The sequence below is a fragment of the Eutrigla gurnardus genome, assembly GCF_963514095.1.
Source record: "Eutrigla gurnardus genome assembly, chromosome: 9".
In the NCBI taxonomy this organism is placed as follows: domain Eukaryota; kingdom Metazoa; phylum Chordata; class Actinopteri; order Perciformes; family Triglidae; genus Eutrigla; species Eutrigla gurnardus.
The window spans coordinates 14,668,961-14,694,155 of NC_139923.1; the positions used below are offsets into that span (position 1 = coordinate 14,668,961).

The following is a 25,195-nucleotide window of genomic DNA, read 5'->3' on the forward strand; positions in this document are numbered from 1 at the left end:
ACTACAAGTTCTTATGTGTGCAAACTTTTGGATGAATGTGGTATAACTCAGATTTGGTCAATGATCAATGTAAACAATTTGTGTTTGCATACATGACAGGCAGCTGCAGGCAATATCATCAATATGCTGTGGCAGCTAATGGAAAACGGTTTGGAGGAGCTGAAACTTCTACAGACCGTCTTGGTCCTGCTGACCACCAACACAGTTGTACACGATGAAGTACTTTCTAAGGTAAATGAACAACACACTCCTATATCACTCAAACTGTAGGAGGTCTCAATATATCCCAGTGTTGTTGCTCAGTGTGTCACCTTCCATCTATCATTAAACTGCGGCTACAATGTTTTATTATACATTTATTTTGGTGACCCTTGCTACAGTTTGTGCCGCATCATAACACAGATACATGGACTCATTCTGTTCACACTACATTTCCCCAGGTTTTCATTAAATATCAAAATCTCTAGAGACTCTTTAACCTATAATGGCTGAGAGTGCACACCATTTGTTTAACCTTTCCTGAAGATGGAAAACCAATGCAGCAGTGATTGATGTAGGCTCAGTTTAGACATTTTATAGATATATGTATATACGCTGCATAATCCACTTACGTTTTGTCCACGTCCAGGCCATTGTGCTGTGTTTCCGTCTTCACTTCACCAAGGATACCATAACCAACAACACAGCGGCCGCCACCGTCAGACAGGTCGTCACTGTGGTCTTTGAGAGGATGGTGGCTGAGGATGAGCGTTGCAAAGGTGAGAGGATGTGATTTCTGATTTCATGGAAGATTTAATTCAAATTGAAGCATCCGTCTTGGAGATATTGTGAGCTCATACATACATAGAAATGGTATACAGGTGAAATTGTATACAGCTTATATGTATGATTCAGTCAAAGTCAAGCAAAAAGCGTATTTATCAGTCATTGATTATTTTTATTGATTGATTGTTAGCATTGCTACTCTGAATTCAAACTAACCCTATTGATGCACTTCATTTCCTGTTGTTCTTTCAATGATTTGCTTAAAAACCTCTACATTCTAATCCCCCCAGGCATTGTGGAGCAGCCTCCTCCTGTCCAGGGAAACACCAACAGGCGGTCTGTTAGTACGCTGAGGCCCAGTGCTAAAGATGCATACATGCTGTTCCAGGTACATCCACCAGGGGGCGGCCACCTTCTACACAGTTACAGTGCCTATAAAATCAATTCACTCCCTTGTTTCCCCCTTTTAGTTATTTTATAAAGCAATCATGGTCAATGTAATTTTGCCGTTTTGACAAAAATAAACCTGCTTTAATGTCAAAGTGAAAGATTTCCACACAGTAATATCAATTAACTAAATATATAATGTAAATTAAGTGTTTGCACAAATATTCACCCCCTTCAAATTGGCTGACCTGGAGCTTTTTGGACATCAGAGTAGATGCTATGTTTGGTGGACACCAAACATAGCACATCACCACAAACACACCATCCCCGGCATGAAGCACGGTAGTGGCAACATCATGCTGTGGGGATGCTTCTCAGCAGGCCCTGGAAGACTTGTAATGGTAGAGGGTAAAATGAAGGCAGTAAAATGTAGGGACGTTCTGGAGGACAATCTGATTCAGTCTGGAGAGAAGATTTATTTTCCAGCAAGACAATGACCCAAAGCATACACCGACAGCTACACAGAAATGTATAATGACGGCATGGTGAATGTTCTGGAGTGGCTGAGTCAAAGCCCAGACCTCAGTCCAATAGGAAATTTGTGGCTGGACTTGAAAAGGGCTGATAACGCCTGATCCACATGCAACCTGACGGAGCTTGAGCAGTTTTGCAACGAAAATGGTAAAATTGTAGTGAACAGATGTGCAAACCTGATTGAGAGCGATCCAAACAGACTCAGTGCTGTGTTTCCGTCCGAAGGTGCATCTACTAAATACTAATTTGAAGGGGGTGAATATTTATGCCAACATTTTTTTTACATTATTTATTTTTACACTGATTGGCATTACTTTGTAGACACCAGCTTTCAACGTGGGTCATTATTTAGTTATTTTTTGCCTAGTTATAATAAATGTAAATTTTATTACTAGAAATCACTGATTACTAACCTCACAACCATTTAAAGTTGAAAATGTGTTAAAAATCACTCTCACCTCAATGCATTTGCAAGAAGTGATTCAAAGGGCCCTTGTCTCAAAGTCATCCCTCACCCACACTGCACTTTTTTGTGATAATACTCCAGCAGAGCTCAGTGACTACAGTGTTCCAACCACTGTGATTTGTGTAGGACATAAGAGTCCATTGTTTTAAATGCTGCTGTGTGACTCCCTGCAGGACTTGTGTCAGCTAGTGAATGCTGATGCCCCCTATTGGCTGGTGGGGATGACGGAGATGACCCGGACATTTGGCCTGGAGCTGCTGGAGTCTGTTCTTAATGATTTTCCCGGGGTATTCCTACAGGTATGCAGCCTTAGGTGTTATGGCCAACACAAATGTAAAACCGCAGAATATATATAATATACCTTAAGAATAATGACCAAACTCGGCTTCCTCTTCATTTTCTGCATGACTTATGTATTTTACCTTAACAGCAGAGATTGTGCTTCCCAATGCAGTGAAACAAATGCTCTTTTGCAGTAGTTTGTCTTGGTTTTACTCGATCAAATTAAGAGGTTTCTCCCCCCCCAGCACCAGGAGTTCAGCTTCCTACTGAAAGAACGGGTGTGCCCCCTCGTCATTAAGCTCTTCTCCCCCAACATCAAGTTCCGGCAGGGCAGCAGCAGTGCTGCCTCACCAGCACCCGTGGAAAAACCATACTTTCCCATCTGCATGAGGCTGCTGCGTGTGGTCTCAGTCCTCATCAAGCACTTCTACAGCTTACTGGTAAGGGACCTATCTGTGATGGTCGACTGGCCAGAACGGTTGCCTGATAGATGCTTTAGGAGTAAGGGATTTTCTCCAGCACAGAGCTGATACTCTTAATTGATCTGGTCTGATCAGCATTGGATTAGCGTAGGAGTAGTGTTGTCTTAGTTCTGCTCCAGGCACTTTAATGAGCTTAGCTACATCTAAATAATTAATCATTGCTGCTGTTTTTATTTACTGATACTCTATTACTCTTTGAAATGGAAATCTGTCTAGAAGCGTGGTAAGCCACAGAATAGCTTCATCAAAGCCCGAAGGGATTCAGGGAATTTGGCAGAGGCCAGCATGCAGTGACAGGACTAAGCTGGTCAAACCTTTGTCCCAATCTGAGTGGTGTGTGTTTCTTTTCCAGGTGACTGAGTGTGAGATCTTCTTGTCTCTGCTGGTGAAGTTTCTGGATGGGGAGAAGCCACAGTGGCTGAGAGCAGTGGCTGTGGAATCAGTCCATAGACTATGTGTGCAGCCACATTTATTACGGTACACAATATTATGCTCTACAAAACTAACCGCACATTGTAATTATCAAGTCTATAATAATAATTATTCTTAAATGTTAACTCATTATCCACGGCTACGTTGTGTGAGTTGTTTTGTGCCTTACACTGCTTGAGTGTGAGTAATCTTTACTTAATGACTCTTCAGTTAGTAGACCAACTGTGTGATATATCTGGCCATGGTGGCTAAATCATTTCTGATTTATTGTAATTATTCTTTAATTATTGTATTATTTATTTCTCTCGATACAACAACAGAGGCTGAGCTAAGCAGGAAAAGAAACCTTAAAAAACATACTACTGTGGTACACATACTTTAGTTAGCCATCTTATCTTTTAATATGGTCAATGCCGCCAACAGGATATTAAATAGCATAAATAGTGTGAATGATTTGTAACCATGGCATCAGCATGACTCTAGGAATAGCAATGTTTCATGGTTCCATAAGTTGAGGATGATATTTGCAGGTTAACATGCTGATATTTTAGCATGATGACAGTTATTATGTACAGCTGAGCCTGACAATACACAACTGGTGCTTAGTCTGATGAAAGTTAAGAAAAGTCAGATGGAGCTGAGTTTGAGCCAATGATGTTTTCCATCACCACGTCAGCACCCAAACAACCAGTTTCATGCTGTTTCTTTCCAGCTGACCTCTCTTCACTCAGTTCTGTGTTCTTTTCCTTTTTCAGTTCGTTCTGCCAGTCATATGATATGAAGCAGCACTCCACTAAGGTATTCAGAGACATTGTCAACGCCCTTGGCTCCTTCATCCAGTCCCTCTTCATCGCCCCTAATGCGGGCAACACTGCTGCCATTAGTGCACCTGCTGGTCAGTTCGCTGATTTTTTTAATAGTAAACAAACACTTATTCTTATCTAGTCTTTTTTTGCTTTATTCAAAAGTTACTATTCCTGGCAAAGTGGATGACTTTTCAGATTCATGTCTCCATAAAGTTATGCCCATGTTATGGGAATTTGTTCAAATTCACCTGAAAGATGACACATTCACTGAGATGCATTTGAAAAATAAAGCATCCTCATTTGATAAGGAAAAATAATAAAAATTAAATCAAAACTTGTACAGACACAAGTTGACATGGGAAAGTGACGGATATTTGGTTTTGCAAAAATGTACGTGATTTTTTTCTTTCCTTTAATCTGGTTCTTTATTCCACTCTGTCCATCTTACTTGTTTTATCCCGTCTTCCCCCATAACACTCTGGCTTTCTGTCCAGGGGGTTTAGGTTCAGGGGCTCAGGGCACAACACAAGGCGGTCCAGGAACAGGAGGGGTCAGCGGCAACCTGACCACCCAGGCTGCATTTGAATACCGTGGTATCTGGATCCCTCTTATGACTGTTAGTGTCCAGGGCAGTGCCAAGGCCACCTAGTAAGTCCTGTTACAGATTTTCTGATTCCCTTTATCCATTTTCTCTGTGCTGCTGAGTGGGATAAATATGAGCTTGTAGCATAACTATTAAGTTAGCTGTATCCTGAAAGCAGTGATAAACATTAAACAACAGGGGTTATAATAATTAATAGGTCAGATATTTAAAAACGTATATAAAAACACTGCTTAAGGAGTCAAAATGCGGTTGTCATTCGTCGTTGGTGTTTCACTGGAAGGTGATCTTTGAAATTCAGCATAAGCAAATTGTCACAAAGAGAAGTCTTAATTGCCCTTTGTGATTATGATTAAATCTATTCCTGTAATTAGGATTCTTGCTGTTGGTTTGGAAGGTGACCTTCTTTTAGTATGAAGGAGAGTAAGGAACACATCTTAGATGCTGACACTTAAGAAGTGTCTTAAGCCGTGTTTTCATCAAGATGTCCCTGGTTATTTTAGTCCCAATTAATCTTGGTTTGTCTTACTGGGACCATATTTACTGCTGCATAGTTATTACTGATGCACATATGATGTAACGGATGAAATTCAAAGGAGGAGAATGAAACTAGTGTCTGTATCCACAGTAAGTCCTCTGTTGAGTGTTTGGTGGTTATTTATATATGCCTAAGTATGTAACTGACGTGAAACAAATGAGAAAATAACTTTTTATTCCTTCATTCACAGTACCGCCATGCTTTCGCTCTTCTGCCGCTCACCGCTAGTTAGTTTGGTCACGCGAATCTCTCTTTTTCCCTTTGTTTTTTAAATGAGTTGGTAAGCCAACAGGAAAGCCTGGCTTTACTTTACATGGTATCAGACATTAGAGAAATGCACTCCTCATCCTAAAATAGTCCTAAATAGGCACTAGAGTACTTCCTTGTTGAAGCTGTCATCGTTTGATCAGTCAGGGGCGGTCATCCCTGCAAAATAAAATATCCCCGTATCTTAATTTAGACCCTGGTTCCTGAGGTCAAAATTCCTAGTGTTCCTAGTTCCTGGGGAATTTTCCTTCGGTCGGAATGCGGCTTTAAATTTTGACTGCTAGTTAATTAGAAGGAGTCTGGATACTTGGGACAACCAATGTTATGTCATGATGGGACTCTCAAAAGAACTGGGGATATATAGAAAATACACCCATGAACACACAAACATCTACAGTTATGGATGGGGTTTTATTTATTCATGGACACGATTCAGTCCACACCAGAATGCACATAAACCCACTTTATCCTTTCTTTCATCCTCTAGTCTAGAGATGCTGGACAAGGTGGAGCCCCCGTCCATCCCAGAGGGCTATGCCATGTCTGTGGCCTTCAGTGCCCTACTGGACCTGGTACGAGGCATCACTACTATGATTGAAAGAGAATTGGCTGCAGAGGAGGAGGCTGCTGCTGAGTTCAGGGAGACCCATCCTGATCAGGAGTGGCAGCCACAACCTGGTGAGAATGGAAACGGGGGGATATTTAAGCTTGAGCAAACGCCAAGTGGAGAAATACCAAATATGTACAAAACTCTACACATGATTACAGTGTACTCTGTGTTTACAGTCTGTGTTTTAGTCTGAGTCATTGCCAAAGCTGATTCTGGGTGGTAGCACTTTTATGACCCCTGGTGGCCAGTATTGTGGCTACATGTAGGCATCTTTTTGAATAAGATGGCATGTTTTGTTTCTTTTCCCAAGTGATAATGAAATCAAATAATTCCCAAATAAACTCAGGAATGCTTTGTGTTTTATGTGTCAGGAGCCCATCTGGTGTGGGAGGAGATGGTCAGTGCCTGCTGGTGTGGTCTCCTGGCTGCTCTGTCTCTGCTGCTGGACGCCAGGTAAATAGCTTTCACAAACTACGCTTTTGTAGTCAGTAGTCATGTTGCATGTACATACTTGGGAATTAAGCAGAAGAGGATGTTTTGTCCCAGAGGAAATTCTGAATTGATATTATAAACTGATCCATCCATTCAAATGTATTTCCTTTTGCGGCCAGCTACCCTGAGAGGAAAGAACACATTAAGCTTAAGTCAATATGACTTAGCTTAATAATTAATTAGCTTAATATCTCACAAATTCTGCTTATTTTCTCCAGAGTGATAATAATCTTCCCCTAATACCAATTCAAATCACTGGAATCTGTTTTAAGGAATTGTTGTTGTATCCAAGTACACGCTATTACTTGACATAAAAAGCGTTAAATGCTGACAATTACATTCTTCCTTTTTTCCTCTCTCTTGTGCTGTCATTTCAGCACTGATGAGACAGCCACAGAGAACATCCTTAAGGCAGAGCTGACCATGGCCTCTCTGTGTGGTCGCCTGGGCCTGGTGACGCCCCGTGACGCCTTCATCACAGCCATCTGCAAGGCCTCTCTGCCGCCGCACTATGCCCTGACTGTTCTGAGCAGCAACGCCACCAACCTCTCCAGCAAAGGTGCAGCTCCACCAGATGAGGATGCCACTTAAAACTAGATAGAAAACGCCATATAAGCATTACCCCAGGGGTCCTGTTATTTTTTATTTACTCGTTTTATTTGTACAAGGTGTCGCCTACGTACTTCATTTCTAGTAAACATGCAAAAACCTGAAATACCTGCATAATACTGCAAACCATTTGGGGCTGAGTTTGGTATGCATTTTTGTACTCCTGCTTTAATGTTGGCATCGCAAAATCCAATACATAACTGTACCACACACAGCTAAAATACCCCCTTTCCTACCCTGAGGATGGCCTCTGGTCATGTGAGTTTATTTTAAAAATAATGAGCACCACTCATCTCCCATATGGTTTGAAGTGCATGCTGCTAAACTCAGCTTAACATGTACAATGTTGGCACACTACCGGCCCTTCTTATTGCATTAATCCATAGCTTTTCACTGTGGCTCCTAATTAGCAACACCGCAGAGAATATCTCTGGGGAATGTAGATGTACACACACACAGCTGCTCTCAAACCAACCACTCAGACATTTGTTATTTGCATATTAGCTTGTAGAGATTAAACCGGCAAATTGTGTCTCTCAACACACAACGGATGTTTGCCTTAGAGTTAATTAGGAGAGCCTTTCTTGCATGTCGTAAGCTTGTTACAAAACCTGTTTTGTGTGCATTACTGACTGTCATCGAAAGACCTGACTCCTGTGTGTTCGTGTGGGTGTTTGTTTGCACTTGCATGTCTTCTCCACAGCCTACTCAATCCAGGGCCAGAGTGTGCAGATTATCAGCCCTTCCAGTGAATCTCATCAGCAGGTGGTGGCAGTGGGGCAGCCACTCACTTCCCAGCCCCAGGGCACTGTGGTGGTAAGGACACACATGCACACACAATGAAGAGGCTATGGGTATTTTATTTCATTTATAATTGAATTAATGTTGCAGCTTTCCAAAAACAAAACTTACAAACGCTTTATCATCAAGACTCATTATACAATAATTATCCAGAAACGATTTAACAGCTGCAAAAAGAAGCCAAAACTTGCTATTTGGGATGATAAATACCCTGAACACTCTCACAAAGAGCTGTTGTCCTGACTTCAAAAGTCCAAGGCGAGACAGCACATTCGAGTGTGACTCAAGATGAGCCCTAACAGAAGGTCAAGTATAGACTGAATACAAATGGGCTCCAGACTCAGACCCAGAGTCAGACAAAGAGACACATGTGCTCTCAGATAAACTAAATGCGGAACAAAGCAATTTGTTTGCAAGGTTGTCAAGGTTACTAATATGCATTAAATGCACAACACCCACACAAAAACAGACACACTTTATGTCTGAAGACATCGTTCAGGGAAGGGACAACTGTTCGGAAGGCAGGTCAGGCGAGCCTGCGCATCTAAATTTCCCTTGAGGGCAATAATATTTAAAAATACATGGGCAGTAACCTTGACCCTAACCTGCGATCATCATATAAATCTCCCCATAGTAATAAGAATATGAATATATTTTTTGGGGGGGCTTAGCTCTTACACTACTGTGTGCACACATATTTCTCCAACTTATGGAGTATTACTAAGCTTATACGTTTAGTAAGACACCAAATTTGATCATTTTCTACCATTTTACTCATTGTGACTTGCTTTGGAATGTATCAGCGAAACCCCAGATGATGTGTATTAAAGTGTACTATAACTATCTGCCACCGTCAGCTGACTGCCAAGAACATCCAGTGCATGCGGACCCTGTTGAACCTGGCCCACTGCCACGGGGCCGTGCTGGGCACCTCCTGGCACCTGGTACTGGCTACACTACAGGTACTGCTGACTGGTAACACCTAATCAAACACACACACACACACATGTACACTTCCTCCTCCAATAAGGCAAAATTACATTTATAGATGTACATGTATGCTTGTTTATTAGACAAGAAACAACCTCAAGTATCAAAAGTTACAGAAACAAACTATTTTAAGTTTAAACTTAAACATTAAATCATTTACATTTCTTCTCATTTAGGCTGAAACCTTTGAATTATCCAGTATGTCAGTATACATTTCATCTCCTTAATTGACCTTTTCAGTTAATGTAAATGTAGTTTCTCCTCTGTACAATTCTCTCTCAGCATCTCATTTTCTCTCCCAGCACTTAGTGTGGATCCTAGGGTTGAAGCCGGGGGTCGGCGGTGCCCTGAAGCCTGGCCGAGCTGTGGAGGGACCCAGTACAGTGAGTTATTTTTTAGGAACTGCACATTGAGCATGCATTGTGGTGTGTTTTTCACCTTGATGTTGACGGTGATGAGCGAACAGGCTGTTGTGTCCTTAACTAAACAGGTGCTGACCACGGCCGTGCTGACAGAACTCCCCATCATCTCCAACATCTTGTCCAGACTATTTGAGAGTTCCCAGTAAGTTCCAGTCCTTTTCTGTGAAAATGAACACTCGTTTTAAAACCCCACTTACTTGTCCGTTTGCAAGGTTTTATTTTCTCCAGGAATATACTTGCTGTTAACGGTTAATCGTCCGACTTTTTCTATTCAGAACTAATAATAACTACATGGGCATAAATAGTCAACTTTTGTGTCTACCGATTCAGTAGCTTTTGTTTTTTTGCATACGAGTTTCAGACACAATGAATAATACAATCTCAAGCTTGACTCTTTCTACTGTGGTTGAGGAAATAGTTGTTAATCTTCATTCATTATGTGCTCTACATATATTTGGCCGAATAGTGTTTCCTGTTCAAAGTCTGAATTCTTAACAATTGCAGTTATTAATGAAATGCAAAATATGCGCATATAATATGCAATATGTTTTGTTTTTATGGAAACTAGGTACCTGGATGACGTGTCCCTGCATCACCTGATCAACGCTCTATGTTCTCTCTCCCTGGAAGCCATGGAAATGGCTTATGGAAACAACAAGGTAAAGACGTTTAGTATATTAGTACTAAGTGAAACTTTGCACATGGACTTTTTGGATATGTCAATAATTAGCATTGGTTAACATGTCAAATGTTCGAAAAGACTAACACTTGTTAGTTGACCATACTGATGCATTTCATCAGCTATGTCAGGGTATAAGTTGTCCACTATTTATATAGAGTTTCTATTTTCTTGTCCATCAGGAGCCATCTCTCTTTGCTGTGGCCAAACTGCTGGAGACTGGCCTTGTCAACATGGATCGTATAGAGATCCTGTGGAGACCCCTAACCGGACACTTATTGGAGGTAACTTCTATTTAAAGCTACTTCCCTCAGGGCGCTCGTCATCTCTCATCTTACACAGAATTTAATGAAAGATGCATATTCATAAATGTGGTGTAACTTTGTCAACCAAGGTCATGCAATATTATCTTTGTAGTCATTTTAGAACTGCAATTTATTTGACTGATTATACTTCAATCAGACTGAATTTCTTTTGGTACAATAAGCGTACACTGAAGTGTTGACAAATTTGAAAACTTGATAATAATAATAATGAAATTTCGGCCCTTAAACAATGTCGGAATTGCCCCCTTTTGCTGTTTTGGTTACTTTACCCAGGACCAAAGCTCTAATAATATTTTCCATGGAGCAGACGTATGGTTTGGTTTAGTCATTATGGAGAGAAATTCTTGACCGAGCTATGTAATGTTTGAAAATTTAAATTAATATTACAGTTTCTGATAAAGATGTGTCTGATGAGCTTAATGTCCAGTTTTAGTGTGCGTAACATTCCCCTCTCTCTTGTATGTTTTTACATATTGGTGAAACTTTCAAGGCTGCAGCATGTTCAGCAGATTTTATTCAAACTAATTTCAACATTTTTGAAAATGAGACAGCTGTTATAGTACTATTATTAGCAGCATATTTGGGTATCTCTGTTATATGGCACCTGGCCAGGGTTTGTGTTGATGACGCAGCAAATCAAAGAAAGAATAAGGAAATCCCAATGCATTCTTGAGCAGAAAATACTTTAAAATGACCTTTAAGTTGAATCCAAAGATGCATGTGCTACTTTTTGAAATGAAAGATGACAGTTTCCACACATACCGTACAGCCCAGGTACATTAATTAACACGGTTACTAACAGATATGGGTTTATGCATTGTGTGTTGTGCTATATAAAGTTGCAGTCAGTAGGTATTGATATCCATGCTGCCATGTCTTTAAGAGTATCCTCTTTTTATTTATGTGTGACAGTGTGTTTAGAGGTTTTCTTCACATTTTCTTTGTCTATCTCCCCTCTCTTTTTGCACTCCTGTGTGTTTTGCAGAAGGTAAGCTCAGATTCCCTCCTCTATAATCGCTGGCTTTCTCATCGTCCTACTTTGTTCCTGATCTCTTCCTCTTAGTCTTCCTTCCTGAGAGGTCGCTTTGTCAAAATGCGTCCACAGTGCATTTGCTCGGCTGCCTGTGTTTGACCTTGCTTACTCGTGGTCAATTTGCAATGTGGAGCTCTGATTTTTCACACAAGCAGAATCTGAAGCTGCACCTGCAAAGTATGTGTTATGCTTGATACAATGCTGCTTATCTTTCTTTGAAGATTTGTTCAAGTTTTTCAAATACTTTTTGTAATTTAAATGCCATCACCTTTATGATGTCCAGATTCACAAAACAATGGTTAATATTAAAATGTGACACATTAATGATTATGCAGGGCTATGGAAGCCGAATTATGACATAGATACACATGGATCATCTGTGTTCTGAAAGGGTACGGTATCTACTTAGCAGTCTCTTTTCATGCCTCTTAGGAATGTACCATTTTCTCCTCTTGGAAGTCTCACGTCATAAATGTGAAACTGTGTTTGACGAACGTCCCCATAGACCAAATATGATTAATTTGGATCACAAATGAACTCAAAATCTTAGAATCTAAAGGTTTTGTATCACACTGGTGTGACTTGCTCTCCTGAGCCTGGACCCTTCATGTGTATCTATTCTAGCTTTCATGATTACACCCTGACACACAGCCTATCTTGTGATCACAGGGGATCTCAGTCTGTATCACAAAGACAGTGGTTTATTTCACTCACTTGTTTCACACCCACCCACTGTGAACACTGCTAGGGACACTGCACTGAACAGCCTCTGCATCAATCCTGTGCGCATGTGTCTGCATTTGTGTGTCTTTGTGATGTGTCCTGCAGGTCTGCCAGCACCCAAACTCCAGGATGAGAGAGTGGGGGGCTGAGGCGTTGACAGCACTTATCAAGGCTGGCTTGGCATACAAACATGACCCTCCACTGGCTCAAAATCAGGTAGATAACATGACAGGTATTTGTGGTCGAAAGGAGGAAAAACAAAAATCTCTTTATGTATGTGTAACACAATGTGGGGTCAAAACATTTAAGCAGTCACCTTTTTTGCCCTTAGCCCTTCTCGATCATATAAACATGGTTGGGAGTATTTTAGTAGATAGGATGTATGGTTTACCTTCCCTGGGTTTCTCACTTAAATATAGTTTGTTTGTAATGCTGACATTTGAGAAAGCTCCTCCACTGTTGCAGTGCATGCCATGATAGATAAGAGTGTGTGCCAAATGCTTAAAATGTGACAAACAGAAATGTCACAGTCGCTTTCTCGAGTCACTCACAAGCACAGAGTCTGTGACCTTCACCTTAGTGAGACAGATAAAGGGAATGGCACAGAGCTTATCTGAAAGATGACAGAAGAACTGTGTGGAGGTTAATAGAATCGGCACAAAGCCATACACATGATGGCTGCCTTGTAGAAAGAAGTGCACTATACAATCACTTCCTCAAAGCTGCAAGCTTTTACCTTTGCACGTTGGGTTGAAATAATGCAATCATCTCTGATTATATATGATATACAACATAACTGAATGGTTAAAAAGCATACTCAAATATGTGCTAAAATATGTCTTCCCGTCAGAGACCCACATTTATGTCTTTTTAAGGGCAGCAGGGGATGGCGGGGTTAGGTAGGGTTGAAACCATTAGTTACCACTCAACAACTGATAAAACAGTATCATTGCTCCAAAATGCCACATGAAGACCATAGAAAATGCTATGCTAAAACTTTTGGTATTTGAATATGTCTGCAAGAATGACCTTTTTTAGTGATTGGATGGGAGCACTTCTGTTGTGGAAACTGCTCAGAATAACTGTTAAGAAAGCTATACATCCCCTGAATGTCAAATATCTGTAGTTTGTGGTTGTAAAGTTACATGAGGCTGTGATTATACTAGCAGTCACAACAGGTACTTTTAAACAGTGAGTTTCAAAAAATGTGAAATGGCTAATATTAGGAGTAACAGCACCACATGTTAATACAATTGGGCTTGTGGGAGCCACAAGAGTTGTAGCTTTCCAGTCAATTTATACTTACTTATTTATGTATGGGATTTGGATAAAATGGACATGTCTGTAAAGGGGACTCTGTGTCCCATAGAACCCATTTTAATTTGCGTATCTTGAGGTTAGAATTCAAGGGACCAGTTAGAAGATCACCATGCCAGTTTTCCCCCACCAAACTTTTGTCCAACTTTGAAGCATTATTCAACACCATTCTGCAAAAGAATACACAACGATAGAGATAATGCCATGTAGACATCAGGCTTATGTGTGCATGCTGTTTTTTCCAGTTTGATAGTCTATGGCTTCAGCAGCTCAAGTCTTATATGTATTTTCCTTTATAATAATATATAATAAATATTTAATATCATAATATAAAAAAGGGAAAAAAGAGAGATTCACCACCTAAAACATACTAAAGGTTTTATAATAAGCAGATGTATAAACAATTGGGGGTTAAATTTGCTGTTTTAGTGGTACAAATTTAATTTTCTACTATGCACCCTGATGTGTTTTGCCTCTAATTAATACTATATATCAAAAGACATTCCCATTTTAACAACCATAACAGTGATCCCAAGCATCTGCATTCATTATAATGCCCCTCTCATTTATTCAGGTAATTTCGTTAGTTTGAAAATTATGTAAGTTTGGAAATTTGCTTAATCTTGCCAAAAAAGTGATCTGTACGGACAACAATTATTGTATAAAGTAAGTTTTAATTAATTTTGACAACCTGTCTCAAGTCCTCATCATTAGACTGTGCAACTGTGTCCCCCCAAACTGGATGTAATAACTTAGTTTAATACAGCTACTTTTATTGGATATGTTACTATCTCCCTCTTTTCGTCCCCAAGCGGCTGCAGCTTCTGTTGCTTAACCCCCTGAAGGAGTTATCCAACGTGCTGCATGCAGACATCCGGCAGAAACAGCTCGAGAGTGTCCTGCAGATCCTGCAGAGCCAGGGAGACAGCCTGGGGCCCGGCTGGCCCCTCGTTTTAGGTGTCATAGGAGCCATCCGCAATGATCAAGGGTAAGAGCACAAGGAAGGTCGAGGAGATGGACAAAGCAGGCATGGCTTCACTTATTTAGTTGTCATTGAAATAGTTATTATATTATGCCAAATTCAAATATGTCTGTTGTAATTACAGTTACACTGCAAGTAACTCAAGAAACTGAGCTCAAACATAGCATGTGCCTTATTTCCCTTCAGCGAGTCATTGATCCGAACAGCCTTCCAGTGCCTGCAGTTGGTGGTGACAGATTTCCTGCCCACCATGCCCTGCACGTGCCTCCAGATCGTAGTGGATGTAGCTGGCAGCTTCGGCCTGCAGAACCAGGAGCTCAACATCAGCCTCACCTCAATCGGCCTGCTGGTGAGATTACTTGTGTGAAAGAAAGCTTTTCAGGTCAGATTCTGTGGCTGGTTCAGATGAGGTTTAATCACGTCAGTGGAGAAAGAAGTCCTTTCTTATGGGAGTGGAGCTAATCAGAGTTTTATACAGAGTTTACAGAAAACGACAGACAAAGGTGTGATGAGTGGATTTGCATTGACTACTTCCTAAAGAAAGACTTCCTGAGAAGTCGAAGGTGTGACTGCTCTTGGAGCGAGACTGGTTTCTTTAAACAATGTCACAACAGGGGGCCATTCACCGGGCTTTGATTAATCAAGTGAGATAGAAATATCAACAGAACACTTGATCAGTACAAGAGAGGATAAATCATAGGATGAGATGAATATAAAACTCATTTTCTTCTACACGTGTCTCGTGGGCTTCATCTTTAAGTGTTTTGCTCACATATATTCCTTCAATCTCATTCTCTATGCTTGCATAATGCACTGCAAGGTTGCTGAGAAAAACATTTGAACTAGTTTACTGGGCTTTGAGAGCCCATCAGTAGAATAATGTGATGTAACCAGTCAATTCAATGAGTGTAACTATCGAGTTGAAGCAGAGCTAGGCTAACAGAGAATGTGGTTATATATATGGAAGAAAATGGGGAATAGCAGAAACATTTGGCCTTAATTGTTTATAATTCCTGTGCATTATTTAAATATGACTTGATTATGAGGGAATGACAGGATGAATGCACATGTTTATTTTCCAATTGTTTTTGTTATTTTCATCAAACATAACAATATTTAAGCACTCTGCTGATGTTTCATAGATATTTAGTATAGTATTCGGGACACACAATACCTGATATTGATCTGTGGTTTGTGGGATCTTGTCATGACTGTTCCTGTGAGATTACTTTATGTGTGCATTAATGTCAAGAATTATTGTGTGCTGCTCACGGCTTCAGAGAGCTTTTAGACCCCAAGGAGAACAGAATTCTGGCAGAAACAACGTCCCAGACCAGAGCAGTAACTTAAAATGTCTATGGGCGGCTGTGGCTCAGAGGAGTCGTCCTCCAATCAGAAGATCGGTGGTTTGATCCCTGGCTCTTCCAGTCGGATTAGATTAGATCCTGATGGCCATGCGGCATCTTGCATGGCAGCCTCTGGGATCAGTATGTGAATGTGTGTGTGTGTGTGTGTGTGTGTGTGTGTTTGAAAGGGTGAATGTAGACATGTGTAAAACACCTTCAGTGGTCAACAAAGACTAGAAAAGCAGGTCCATTTACCATTTCTTTATAGGATAGCAAAACTATCCGAGTCTCCAGTTTGTACCCACACTCTCTCTCCCCACTTCCACCCACAGTGGAACATTTCAGACTACTTCTTCCAAAGGGGCGAAGCCATCACACAGGAGTTGGAGAGGGAGGAGGAGGCTCTACAGAAGCAGGCCCAGGAGAAAGGCGAGACCTTGAACAGACCATTCCACCCGGCCCCTCCCTTTGATTGCCTGTGGCTGTGCCTGTATGCCAAGCTGGGCGAGCTGTGTGTCGACCCACGGCCCGCTGTGCGTAAAAGTGCTGGGCAGACGTTGTTCTCCACGATAGCAGCCCACGGGACACTGCTGCAGCAGCCAACATGGCATATTGTGGTCTGGAAGGTAACACGCAAGAATTGTAACAATTGTATTTGTAATTGTCTTTTGATTTAACTACACTGGAGAAGGCTGTCGACCATTATGTTTGTAAAGAATATTATTGAAATGAACGTTCCTTTCCTTTCCTATACAGTATTTGTTATCTTATTTTAAATAATGTCCCCACTAGGTACTGTTCCACCTGCTAAACTGTGTGAGGGCATCATCCACCACAGCGGACAAAGAGAAGATTGAGTCTGGCGGAGGAAACATCCTCATCCACCACTCACGCGACACAGCTGAAAAACAGTGGGCAGAGACGTGGGTGCTGACACTAGCTGGGGTGGCACGCATTTTCAACACAAGGCGTTACCTCCTACAGCAGTTAGGTGAGCCAGGCATGATCTACGGTATTCTCATACTTACCCGCTGTACCTCATGCTGTAGACTGGGACACACTGCCACAGTTTGCAACTGATTTGTTGGGCTGTAAAAGAATGTCCCAGCTGTTTTTACTGCTATATTACCACATATTAAGTTATGTTGAGCCCAATACAGACATCATTCACATCCCAGAGAGGTCCAGCCATCCATTATTTCTAACTACTTTCCCATTCAGGCTGGAGCCGATCCAGCTGAAGTTGGGCGAAACAGGCTACACCCTGAACAGTCAGCTAACCAGTCTATCATACATAGCTCTGACAGCTTGAAGGGTCAATTGTCAGTCTCACTCTCCCATCTTTGTGTATCTGCAGGGGATTTCTTCGAGGCCTGGGAGGTGCTGCTGAACCACATTCAGTCAGCGGCTCTCAGCAAAAACAACGAGGTCTCCCTGGCTGCCCTTAAGAGCTTCCAGGAGATCCTGCAGATTGTTACACCTGTTAAAGACTCAGACAAAGCCGGAGATGCACTTGCTGCTATGGGCGTCCCCCCAGTGCTCATTGACCCCTTCTCGGCATCTGGTCCTGGCAGACCCCTGGTGCGTTCAGATTCGCTAGTTGAACGGCTGACGCGATACAACGGAGCTGAGCTGCAGGCGCCTCCCCCAGGGGAGGATTCCGCCTTAGAAGACTCTGCGTTGTGGTGGTCAGCATGGAACACGTGGTATCGAACAGGAACAGACAGCACAAGACCACCTAGTGGCCCGACAGAGAAGTTCTCCTTCATCCCCAGCCAGCCCTTCCTCACAGCATTGATCCAGATTTTCCCAGCACTCTACCAGCACATCAAAGCCAACTTCAGTATGGAGGATCTGAAGAAGCTGGGGGTCATCCTCCATGGGGCCGTGTCTGTGCCTATCAGCAGTGATGCCTCGCCCTTCATCCTCCCCTCCTACACTGAGGCGGTGCTCACCAGCCTGCAGGAAGCTGTGCTCACTGCTCTGGATGTTTTGCAGAAGGTGGGAAAGCAAAATGTACTGTCAGAAAACAACCATGTGGGTACCAAAGAGTGTATAACATGTGTTATACATTATGTTTCATTCAAAATAGTATCACGTTAAGAGCCAAGTGGGTTGTCATGTTGACCTAGGAGTCTGATAATGTCCCCAGTTTGAATCCAGCAGGGGGGATTTTTTGCATGTCAACCTCCTATTTCTCCTTTACACTCATTCAATAGAAAATGCCCCAAAAAATATCTTAAAAGACAAGAGCCAGGTAGATGGATGAAGGGAAGAAATTATAGTTATACCCTATAAATTGCAGTGTTATGTGGGAGCAGCCCTAATGCTTTAATGTTTAACCTATATATCCCAATACGAGCTTTAACGGCTTTAACTAACGGTTATTTCCATAATTCTGATGTTTAGTGTTTCTGAAAGTAGTCTGTCAGAAAAGAATAACACAATTTCATGGGTGTTTGATGTGCAAAATATACAACAGAGCCGCAAATCCTCCCATTTGTGGAACACACTTAGTGGAACTAGCAAATCGGACTCAAGTCAATCTTTTCAGCAATGCAATGTTTGCATGGGACTGATATACTTAATACGATTGGGCCGCAACATTTCTGTCTGCCGTTTTTAATTGACACTGATTTGATGAAGCAAATCCAGTCCTGAGTGAATACCATGTCTTTGAGAAAAGCAGACCCTTGCTCCTCCCGTCAACAAAGTTATTTATTCCCAGTTTGTGTCAACTCATTCCAGGAAACAATGTGTCAGTCTGCTAAATTATGCAATATGCAGTCCCGTGGTGGATGTCAGCAGTGTTTGTTCCTCCCTTCCCTCCCTGCTGCAGGCCATCTGTGTGGGTCCGGAGAACCTGCAGGTCATGTACCCAGCCATCTTTGAACAGCTGCTACTCTTCGTGGAGTTCTCCTGCAAGCCTCCTCAGTACGGCAGGATGGAAACCAAACACGTGGCCAATGCCAAATACAACCAGGTAGGGGGGAAATGGAAACGGCTGTTTTTCTGCTTGGTTTTTTGATTTGCAATGTATGTCTTTTTACGGTTTGTTTCATTAAAATGTCGGATGGTGTAAACTGTTATTTGTCGCCCCTCTCTCTTCAGCCATTCTCAACAGATCATCCCTCTTCTTTAGACCCCCTCCAGTTTAGTCCTTACGAATCCCCTACATGAGATTAACAGGTTCTTCTGGACCCCCATTAGTAGCCCCTCATATTTCCTCCCTCACCCTTCATCCTGCTGGCAGCATGCCAGAGACACGTTTCACTCCTTTTCACTGAGTTCAGATTCATTTAAAAACTATTTCCCAGCACACACACAGAGGAGTCTTTTCACAACATTGTTCTGATGTTTCTTATGGATTGTTGTTGCTGAAACCTACAAAATCCAGCAGGTGCTATGTCTTGAGAGTTGTGTTGATTTAACACTGACAGGCTGGCACAGTTAAGAAATGTTAGCGCAAGACATTTCCTGTCTCACATCCTGACTGCCAGTCTGTTAGTCCTGCATGTGGGGTCCAGGACTCAATCGGAATCAGAATGTATTTAAATTGTTTATGTGAGAGGGTCAAACAAAAATCCCACCCAGCCAAACAGTTGTTGGGTGGTCTTTATTGCCTTTTGGTGCCAGGAGTGAGGAGTTTTATCCCCCCCCCCCCCAAATCACTCCTGGTTATTGAATCTCACTTAGCCAACAAATCTGACACAAATTAAACATCAGATTAATTGCGATCTTCTCTCATTCTGTTTCTTGGGACTACTTACGGATAACCATTTTAGATCCAGCTGTTTGCACCGGTGAGTTCCGTCATCTCTTTCAGCCCCCTCTATAGTTTTACTAAGCTGTGCTGAATAGTGACGACCTACCCTCTGCGGCAGATGAGATATCACACCGCATGGTAGGCTCTCACGTCTCATCTGCGTCTCCTCACTCCATGCTCCCCCTCTCTGCCTGCCACTAATTGGCGGTTATGCCTCTGTGTGCACAGTCCCTGTGCAGTTCCATTTTCAGTTGATTTTGTGTTTTTGGTGATGTTCATATGCACATGTGTCGTTCTGTTTCAATATTTCTTAAAGACACACTTTGTAGCATCAAGCCATTTGTTTGGATATGACATTTCAGCTCTGGTACTCATCTAAGCCTAACAAAACGTGAAGCAGACTAACTTTCAAATCCATTTTTTCTTACCAGGATACTGATACAAAGTGTGCCTTTAAAAACTGCTTTAAATGTGGCTCTGCCCAAAAGTAGCAATAATGGTTTTCAGATTTGATTGACTAATATCTACTGCTGCTATGTTTCTCTTCCTAAATCCTCTTTCCCTCTGCAGGCGGAATGGGTTGCCTTAAACTATGTGCCCTTTGCTGAGCGCTCCCTGGAGGTGGTGGTGGACCTGTACCATAAAACAGCGTGCCACAAAGCTGTCATCAATGAGAAAGTTCTGCAAAACATCATCAAGGTATTTTCACCAGGATGGGAATTCATGGTCTCAACAACTCTTACAAACATTTTGAATTGATGAAAATGTTTTTTTTTTCCAAGACTACAATTGGGACAAATTGTCAAAAGCAACAAAAATGAATGTTTACAACATCTCAAGACGTTGGTTGATATTGATAGTTTCAGTTTGGTTCACATGTGCATTCTCTCTAGTGAGGAGTAATGTGTCAACGTTAAGCTAGAAGCAGCTTTGACGCCGCGCTGTGTTTTTATGCCCCTGCACCAGCAAAACCTGTGGAAAGAGGGATTATGATTTAGGGTTATCTATCTGTATGCATGTCATCTGGTCCAATCTCAGGGAATGCCTGGAGCAAATTTCCTCAAATTTCCTGCAAACATCCACTTGTACTTAAGGATGAACTGAATTTTGTTTTGCCATAACTTAAGAATTCACCATTTGACGCCAACGTCTCTTTGTATAAAATAATGACGTGATGAATTTTTGGACATTAGTATTTTCTTTCTTAACACTTTGTCCTGACTGCCTGCTGAGGACTATTGTTGAACGTAGTTATTATTAACACAGAATCACAGGGCAATTGCTGCTGCATGCTATCTGCAGAATGAAACTTTAGGCAGGTTAGGTACTGCAGGTTCTGACACGCAATACACATGAAGCCAACCAGTTCAGTAGTATTGTAGAAATGAGGCAAATGCATGATCCTTGTTCAGTGTTTTGTCTATAGTCATGGCATGTCTTCTCACAGAAGCGTGCTAACATTAAATGAGGAATATACTGTAGTAGGTGGGATACTTTCCAAGAGGGTGGATCAAAATACATCCAATTTATGTGTATATTATTATGAATTAAGCGTGGTATATTTTGAAATCTTAATTCTATTCACAGCCTCTGGGTACATTTCACTTCACTTATCTCTCTTGACTTGATAGTATTGATCTCAAGGCTTTCGTTTTACTGCAAATATAAAGTACAGTGCCCAGTATCAGCAACGTGTTCCGAATGCAACAAAATATTTTGAGTGCAGGTCAGGAACAGCCTTAACTTCTTAAAGCTGACACGGTCTTCCATTCCGTTCCTGTGTTTAACTGCTCTTTTCCCGTAGTCTGCTTATAAACAACCTCAAACAGAAGAGAGGTAATTGGCCAAGGAAGTATTATGATGGTTCCCCCTATGGACAAATACAAATCCGACCCCTACCTTTTTTTTTGTCTCCAAAACAAGATGGGAATATTTATAAATCTTAACCATGGGGAACCCATCTGTTCTCTGAAAAGAGGACTTTGTTCAAACAATGGTGTATTGCTTTTGTCTGGTTTTATAGAAAGAATAGGACCACTGCCTGGTGCAAAAATGTCTCGACATAACTCCCTCGATGTTAACTATGGATAAAAGTCTCTCCACAGCTCAATATTAAAGAGAAGAAGGTGACAGGAATTTGGGGCACTGCAGTTAGTTTTATTGATTTTACCCTGAAGTCTTTGTCTGTATTTCAGTCTAATGATGTATTGTTATTGCCGCTTCCTCCTTTGTTTTTCCCTTCACCCTCAAGACTTTAAGAATGCCCTTGGGTTTGAAGTACTCCTGTCCATCAGAGAGCACCTGGAAGCTGGCCGTTTCCTCTCTACTTAAGGTGCTGTCTATTGGACTGCCGGTGGCACGCCAGCACGCCTCATCTGGAAAGTTCGACACTATGTGGCCAGAGCTAGCCAATGCCTTTGAAGACTTTCTTTTTACCAAAAGGTACATATTTAGACACTCTTTAGGCTGAGTATGCAGGATTTGGATGTTCTGAGGACCAAGCTCATTGTATTGGTGGTTTTCGTTTTCTAGCACACCTCCTGATAACCTTTCCATCCAGGAGTTTCAGAAGAATGAAGCCGTTGATGTGGAGGTAAACACTTATTCCTAGCATGCTGCATATCGACGTGATTTTGTGTGGTAATCCATATCCAGCATCTGTGTCCTTTTCCTTTTAGGTGGTTCAGCTGATCAGCACAGAGATTTTACCGTTCGCCAATTTCATCCCCAAAGACTTTGTTGGCCAGATCATGACTATGCTCAATAGAGGTTCCATTCACTCACAGTCTCCCTCGTTCACAGGTAAGATGTCATTTTGGCAGGTAAAATAATTTGACTTGCAGGGAGACAGCAGACAGCTGTGTTGTTTACTTTCTGTCTGTATTTCTATTGGGAGAGGGTGGCCAAGTGCTAGAATCATACTGTAACCATTAAGCCATTGTTGCAGAAGCCCCGCCCCCCCTGTGGCTCATCACTAACAATGGCTCCTGTCAAACAGCTCTGTCTTTCTACTCATTGTGAATCACTCTGGAGAAAAGTCTAATATGTAAAGGTTTTTCTCTTGACAGAAGCAGAGATTGATGTGCGGATGAGGGAGGAGTTTTCTAAGGTGTGTTTTGAGACCCTGCTGCAGTTTTCCTTCAGCAACAAGGTGTCCACCCCGCAGGAGGGCTACATCTCTCGTATGGCACTCTCTGTGCTCCTCAAGAGATCCCAGGATGTTCTCCGACGCTACGTAGAGGATGAGCGGTTGAGTGGCCGCTGTCCCCTGCCCAGGTACGCCCCACGATACACCTCTAAATAGAGCACATGGTACACTCTCTTCCAAAAACACACTTTACACACTTACACTACGCACCACATTTAAGGGGTTGGCTGTAAGTGTGTTTCCCCCCCTAAGCCATGATGGAAGTTAAATGATGCCCATGGGGAAATTGCGCCATTATCACAGAAGATGGGATGGTGGGGGGGGGGAGTTCAGAAAAATTGCAAAATTAGAATATACACACGAATAGCAAATGCAAGGCTTCTTATATTCAGACAAACATTCAAAAATATGAAAAAAATAAAACTAAGGAATGAGAAGATCATGGATTGCCTTGTTAACGCATGTAAAAAAACATCAGGAGTTAAAGAGAAAAATATACACATCTATCCATCCATCCATTGTCTGTTACCGCTTATGGTATTTAAAGTGATCTCACCTCTAAAATATCTATTTTATATTGCCATGAAGACATCAACTCCAAGCTGTATGTAGTGTATGTTTCTCACCAAATGAACCGGGAGCGCTTTGTGTTCACAATGCAAATCACATTGCAAAGAAACTGTCTTGGTTGCTAAATGGTCATATGAACGTTTTTGTACAAACTATGATCCGTCTGTGTTGCTTGTTTAATAGTAATTTATTCAACATAAAATTGGTATTTTAAAACACGTCATTGGAACAGATCTAAATAAGGTGTTGTCTTTGTTTTTTTTTCCATTTAGGCAACAAGTCACAGAGATTATCTTTGTCTTGAAAGCTATCAGCACTTTGATGGACTCGCTTAAAAAGACACAGCCAGAAAATGGTAAGTAACAAACTGTCAAGTGTTAAGTAGATGTTGGAAAGAGGTTACACTGTGAAAAAACTTGAACAGTACAACAATGCTCTATATACTCTATTAATTTCTGATAATTGTGTCAGAGTACAGTTGGGACCGTTTTTCAAATGAGTTTTACCCCCAATCTGGGTGTAACTGTTTACGGTTCCAGCTAGGTCAATTACAAGAAATAATTTTTTTTTACCCACAATGGATTGAAATGAGACATTCTAAAATTACATCTTTCAAGTGCCCTTCAAGATGTTTGCGTCCTTTATTCAGAGCAAAACTGGTTTCCATATGCCTGTGGGAATGTTCTGAAGGAAATTATTTCTTTGTTTGCCTTCTATCACAATTCACATTCTCTTCTTCATCTCTCTCCCATCCCCAATCCTCCTTTTGTATTTGATTTTCCTCTGGGATTCTTTTGTTTACCGTCTGCAGTGGATGGCAACACATGGGCACAAGTGATTGCCCTGTACCCCACACTGGTAGAGTGCATTACATGTTCCTCTTCTGAGGTGAGCTCGGCCCTGAAGGAGGCCCTGGGCCCCTTTAAAGACTTTATGCAGCCACCCGTCTCCAGAGTCCAGAACGGAGAGTCCTGACCAGGCTCACTCAAATTTGTTTTTTTATAATGAAGAAATCTTGAATGTGTCTTCTGGACCCACATGCTTCACAAGTGCACAGACATGAACTCCACATGAGCCACATCTACGGTGACATGAAGCAACGCTCGGTGAACAGAGATTCGAGTGCTGTTCGGACCACGTCAACGGCCCTGACCTTCATACGCATCATCATGGTATGCTTCTCATGTGAACTGATCACACATCTGCCCTCGCCATTCTCATAAAGACTCTTGTGTTAACTAAAGAGATTTTAAAAAAATGCAGTGTTGCCTCTGGGTTTAGTTTGTTATATTCTCCTGATGAGGCCGAGTTGATGTACAGTGTGTGGTGATAGTGTTGATGATGTAATTAACAAAACAAAATAAATTGCAAAACCGAGGCTTTGTTGAACTAAAGATTGAACACTTAGACTTTTGCAACATTTTCAGTGGTGAAGATTTTATGCAAGAATACAAATCTCACTGTAACATTCCATGTCATCTTTAGCCAGCCATCTGAGAAGGGATGTACTTGTGTGTATAAAATAAATGGGACAATTCTACGATCACGTCTGCTCTGAGTGTGCTCGGTTACAATGCATATTAAATTCCTCACCTTGGAGGAAGTGCGTTTTTCAATATCAATCCAGTTTCAAAAAAATTACAGCATGGCTCGAGTAGTGTCCTTACCCAAGGACTAGCATTACAATGATTTCAATATCATATGGGCTGATCCTTGTTAAAATGTCCCCACCATAGACATGAACATAGTTCATCAAATGTGGTCCTGGTTCAAACAAATAATTGTTGAATAGCATTGTTTTGTATTTCTTCATGTTTATGT

At 41.6% G+C, this 25,195-nt stretch overlaps 1 protein-coding gene across 2 annotated transcripts in view; it reads left to right on the forward strand.

Moving 5' to 3' along the window:
• The window catches only part of mon2 (MON2 homolog, regulator of endosome-to-Golgi trafficking), a 37,377-nt gene extending 12,457 nt beyond the window's left edge, over positions 1-24,920 (forward strand). The window contains exons 4-35 of one of the 2 annotated variants that reach the window (XM_084018056.1): positions 100-231; positions 629-758; positions 1,056-1,153; positions 2,326-2,451; positions 2,680-2,874; positions 3,269-3,393; positions 4,104-4,243; positions 4,649-4,802; positions 6,048-6,238; positions 6,542-6,623; positions 7,040-7,221; positions 7,975-8,087; positions 8,930-9,034; positions 9,365-9,445; positions 9,553-9,626; positions 10,053-10,143; positions 10,346-10,447; positions 12,351-12,461; positions 14,375-14,550; positions 14,731-14,893; positions 16,223-16,516; positions 16,683-16,881; positions 17,248-17,891; positions 18,730-18,873; positions 19,676-19,693; positions 20,227-20,355; positions 21,908-22,098; positions 22,189-22,249; positions 22,335-22,458; positions 22,725-22,932; positions 23,647-23,729; positions 24,186-24,920. In XM_084018056.1, coding sequence (XP_083874182.1) covers positions 100-231; positions 629-758; positions 1,056-1,153; positions 2,326-2,451; positions 2,680-2,874; positions 3,269-3,393; positions 4,104-4,243; positions 4,649-4,802; positions 6,048-6,238; positions 6,542-6,623; positions 7,040-7,221; positions 7,975-8,087; positions 8,930-9,034; positions 9,365-9,445; positions 9,553-9,626; positions 10,053-10,143; positions 10,346-10,447; positions 12,351-12,461; positions 14,375-14,550; positions 14,731-14,893; positions 16,223-16,516; positions 16,683-16,881; positions 17,248-17,891; positions 18,730-18,873; positions 19,676-19,693; positions 20,227-20,355; positions 21,908-22,098; positions 22,189-22,249; positions 22,335-22,458; positions 22,725-22,932; positions 23,647-23,729; positions 24,186-24,349 — 4,830 coding nt within the window. In that variant the 3' untranslated portion in view covers positions 24,350-24,920. The remainder of the gene's footprint in view (positions 1-99; positions 232-628; positions 759-1,055; positions 1,154-2,325; positions 2,452-2,679; positions 2,875-3,268; positions 3,394-4,103; positions 4,244-4,648; positions 4,803-6,047; positions 6,239-6,541; positions 6,624-7,039; positions 7,222-7,974; positions 8,088-8,929; positions 9,035-9,364; positions 9,446-9,552; positions 9,627-10,052; positions 10,144-10,345; positions 10,448-12,350; positions 12,462-14,374; positions 14,551-14,730; positions 14,894-16,222; positions 16,517-16,682; positions 16,882-17,247; positions 17,892-18,729; positions 18,874-19,675; positions 19,694-20,226; positions 20,356-21,907; positions 22,099-22,188; positions 22,250-22,334; positions 22,459-22,724; positions 22,933-23,646; positions 23,730-24,185) is intronic. The other variant, XM_084018057.1, reaches the window with a different exon arrangement.
• The last annotated feature ends 275 nt before the right edge of the window (positions 24,921-25,195 follow it).